General features: G+C 53.4%; 1 protein-coding gene across 1 annotated transcript in view; it reads right to left on the reverse strand.

Annotated features, from left to right (window-relative positions):
- Positions 1-2500, reverse strand: part of LOC146219715 (calcium/calmodulin-dependent protein kinase type II subunit beta-like) — a 39565-nt gene that overhangs the window by 23826 nt on the left and 13239 nt on the right. The window contains 1 exon segment of the mRNA XM_084694735.1: positions 932-1004. Coding sequence (XP_084550861.1) covers positions 932-1004 — 73 coding nt within the window.

Raw genomic sequence — 2500 nt, forward strand, 5'->3', positions numbered from 1 at the left:
GACCAGGAGGGGAAATATGGAGACAGGAGATACCAGCAGAGGAGGTCTTGGGGAAAGGAGAGAACAGCAGATAGACCAGGAGTGGAGACACCAGGAGAGGAGAGATTGGAAGAGGAGAGACCGGGAAAGGAGATACCAGGGGAGGAGAGACAAGGAGAGGAGAAACCAGAACAACAGAGACCAGCAGAGTACGGGAGAGGAGAGACCAGATGGAAACAACTCAATCTGGACTGTCTAACGCTTGTCAACCTCAGCTTGTCAACCTCCATCCCATAATATGCTTGATTTGAAGTGCAGAAAATAGAGCAGGACTTTTCTGTATACAGTAGAATCTTGGGCATGGGTTCAGGCAGTCTTTGTATTGACACTTCAATACTCCTCCACTCCCTTCCCACACACACACCCACACAGCCCCCAAGCCTCTAGGGACAGCCATCGTTCAGAGATCCTTGACCTACTAGGTGTAACCCCCCACTCGCACCCCCCACTCGCACACCCCACCCCCCCCACCACCACCGAAGCCGTGATTGAAACCTAATAGGTGCTCTGGCTAAATAAAGCCATAAAGCCGTGCCCACAACACCTCCTCCTGGGGGGAGGGGGGCGCTGCAGGGGGGCATGCAGGCAGACCAACACCAGCCCCACTAGCCACCACACCTGCTGTGTACACCCCCCCCCCCCCCGTGGACCAGCCCTTACCAACACCAGCCTCTCTGGCTACCACGGTCTAGAAGTACCAGGAATATTTGGAGATATGGAGGGTGTGAGGTGATGGTTGTATTGCAGCATAACTGCAACGAGGGCTTCGGGTTCGATTGCTAACACGTCCTAAAGACACAACACACACACACACGAGCACAGACATGAGAGTGCACACGCGTGCGCGCACACACACACACATACATACAGCAAGGCGAGGCCTGTCACTCACCTTCAGGTCTCTGTGCACCACGCCCATTTGGTGGCAGTGAAGGACCGCCTCCAAGATCTGCTGGATGCAATGGCTGCATGCAAACACCAGGGGGCGCATGTTAGTCTGAGCAGAGCTACAGTCCCGTGCACAGGCCAGGGGTCGGGGGTCAGGGGATTAGGGGTGTATTCAGGAGGGGAGGGGGGCGGTGGAAGGGGGAGGATAGGAGATGCGTGGCCATGTGGGGGCTGATGTTTATTTCGAAGGGGGGAGAGAGAGAGAGAGGGAGAGAGAGAGAGAGAGAGAGAGAGAGAGAGAGAGAGAGAGAGAGAGAGAGACTATGAAGATAAATATGGTGATATGTGAGTGGGTTGTCCCAGGAGTGTTGCAGGAGAAGGGGAAGGAAGGCAGGGAGCAGGATAACTTTGCCATAACTTAGATATGGCTGGGTCAGAACTGGGTCATAAAGAGGTTCTTTACCATGTCACAGCTAGATTATAACCATGACATAGCGAGGTTATAACCAAGTCATAGCTAGGTTAGAACCATGACATAGCGAGGTTAGAACCATGTCATAGCTAGGTTATAACCATGTCATGGCTAGGTTATAAACACGTCATAGCTAGGTTGTAACTGGGTAAGAATGTGACAGAAGGAGGTAGTCTGTGTCAGAACTAGACTGGACACAGCTATACACCACTAGACACACCTACAGTAGAGGACAAGCTGCTGTTTTAGTGTGTGTGTGGGGGGGGACTAGAGATGTAAGTGGTTGAGAGTTCCTATCTTTCAAGTAACCTGTGTGTGTGTGAGTGAACGAGAGGGTTAGGGTTAGAGAGAGATGAAAGCGAGATGAGCAAGAGGAGGAGAGAGATGAGAGAGAGAGGGAGAGAGGGAGAGAGGGGGAGCAGGAGAGAGGGAGGGAGAGAGAGAGAGAGAGAGAGAGAGAGAGAGAGAGAGAGAGAGAGAGAGAGAGAGAGCAATAGAGGGAGCGAGAGGGAGATAGGGGAAGCAGGAGAGAGGGAGAGGGAGAGGGAGAGGGAGAGGGAGAGAGAGAGAGAGAGCGATAGGGAGAGAGGGGGAGCAGGAGAGAAGGAGAGAGAGAGAGAGAGCGAGAGGGAGAGAGGGAGCGAGAGGGAGAGAGGGGGAGCAGGAGAGAGGGAGGGCTGATGTACTCCTGCCAAAGCTGGCATGGCAGTAAAGTTCACAGTCATAAATTAGAGCGTGTCTACTTTCTAAAGGTCTCCCAATGAAGAAATACTGATCAGGTCGCATCTGTGCCCGGCCACTTTATTATGTATGTGGTGTGTGTGTGTGGGTGTGTGCGGGCTAGCGTGTGTATGAGTGTTCGTGTGTGTGTCTTGGTGTGTGTGTGTTAGCGTGCGTGCGGTTACTCTAGGAATCTGCTACTTTCTACCGAAAGCAGATGTGGGCCTCGACACGCGCGCAATAGAGACGGGCGAATGTGTGGGTGCCCAGGGCATGCGTGAATATTTGTGTGCGACTGTGTGTGCGTGCATGCGTGTGTGTGTGTGTCGTGGTCTCCTCCCCCACCCTGTCAGCTGTCCAGCTCTGTGACCTGCGGGCTGA

The sequence above is a fragment of the Hypomesus nipponensis genome, chromosome 28 (genome assembly GCF_054491055.1).
Source record: "Hypomesus nipponensis isolate SF chromosome 28, ASM5449105v1, whole genome shotgun sequence".
Lineage (NCBI taxonomy): Eukaryota > Metazoa > Chordata > Actinopteri > Osmeriformes > Osmeridae > Hypomesus > Hypomesus nipponensis.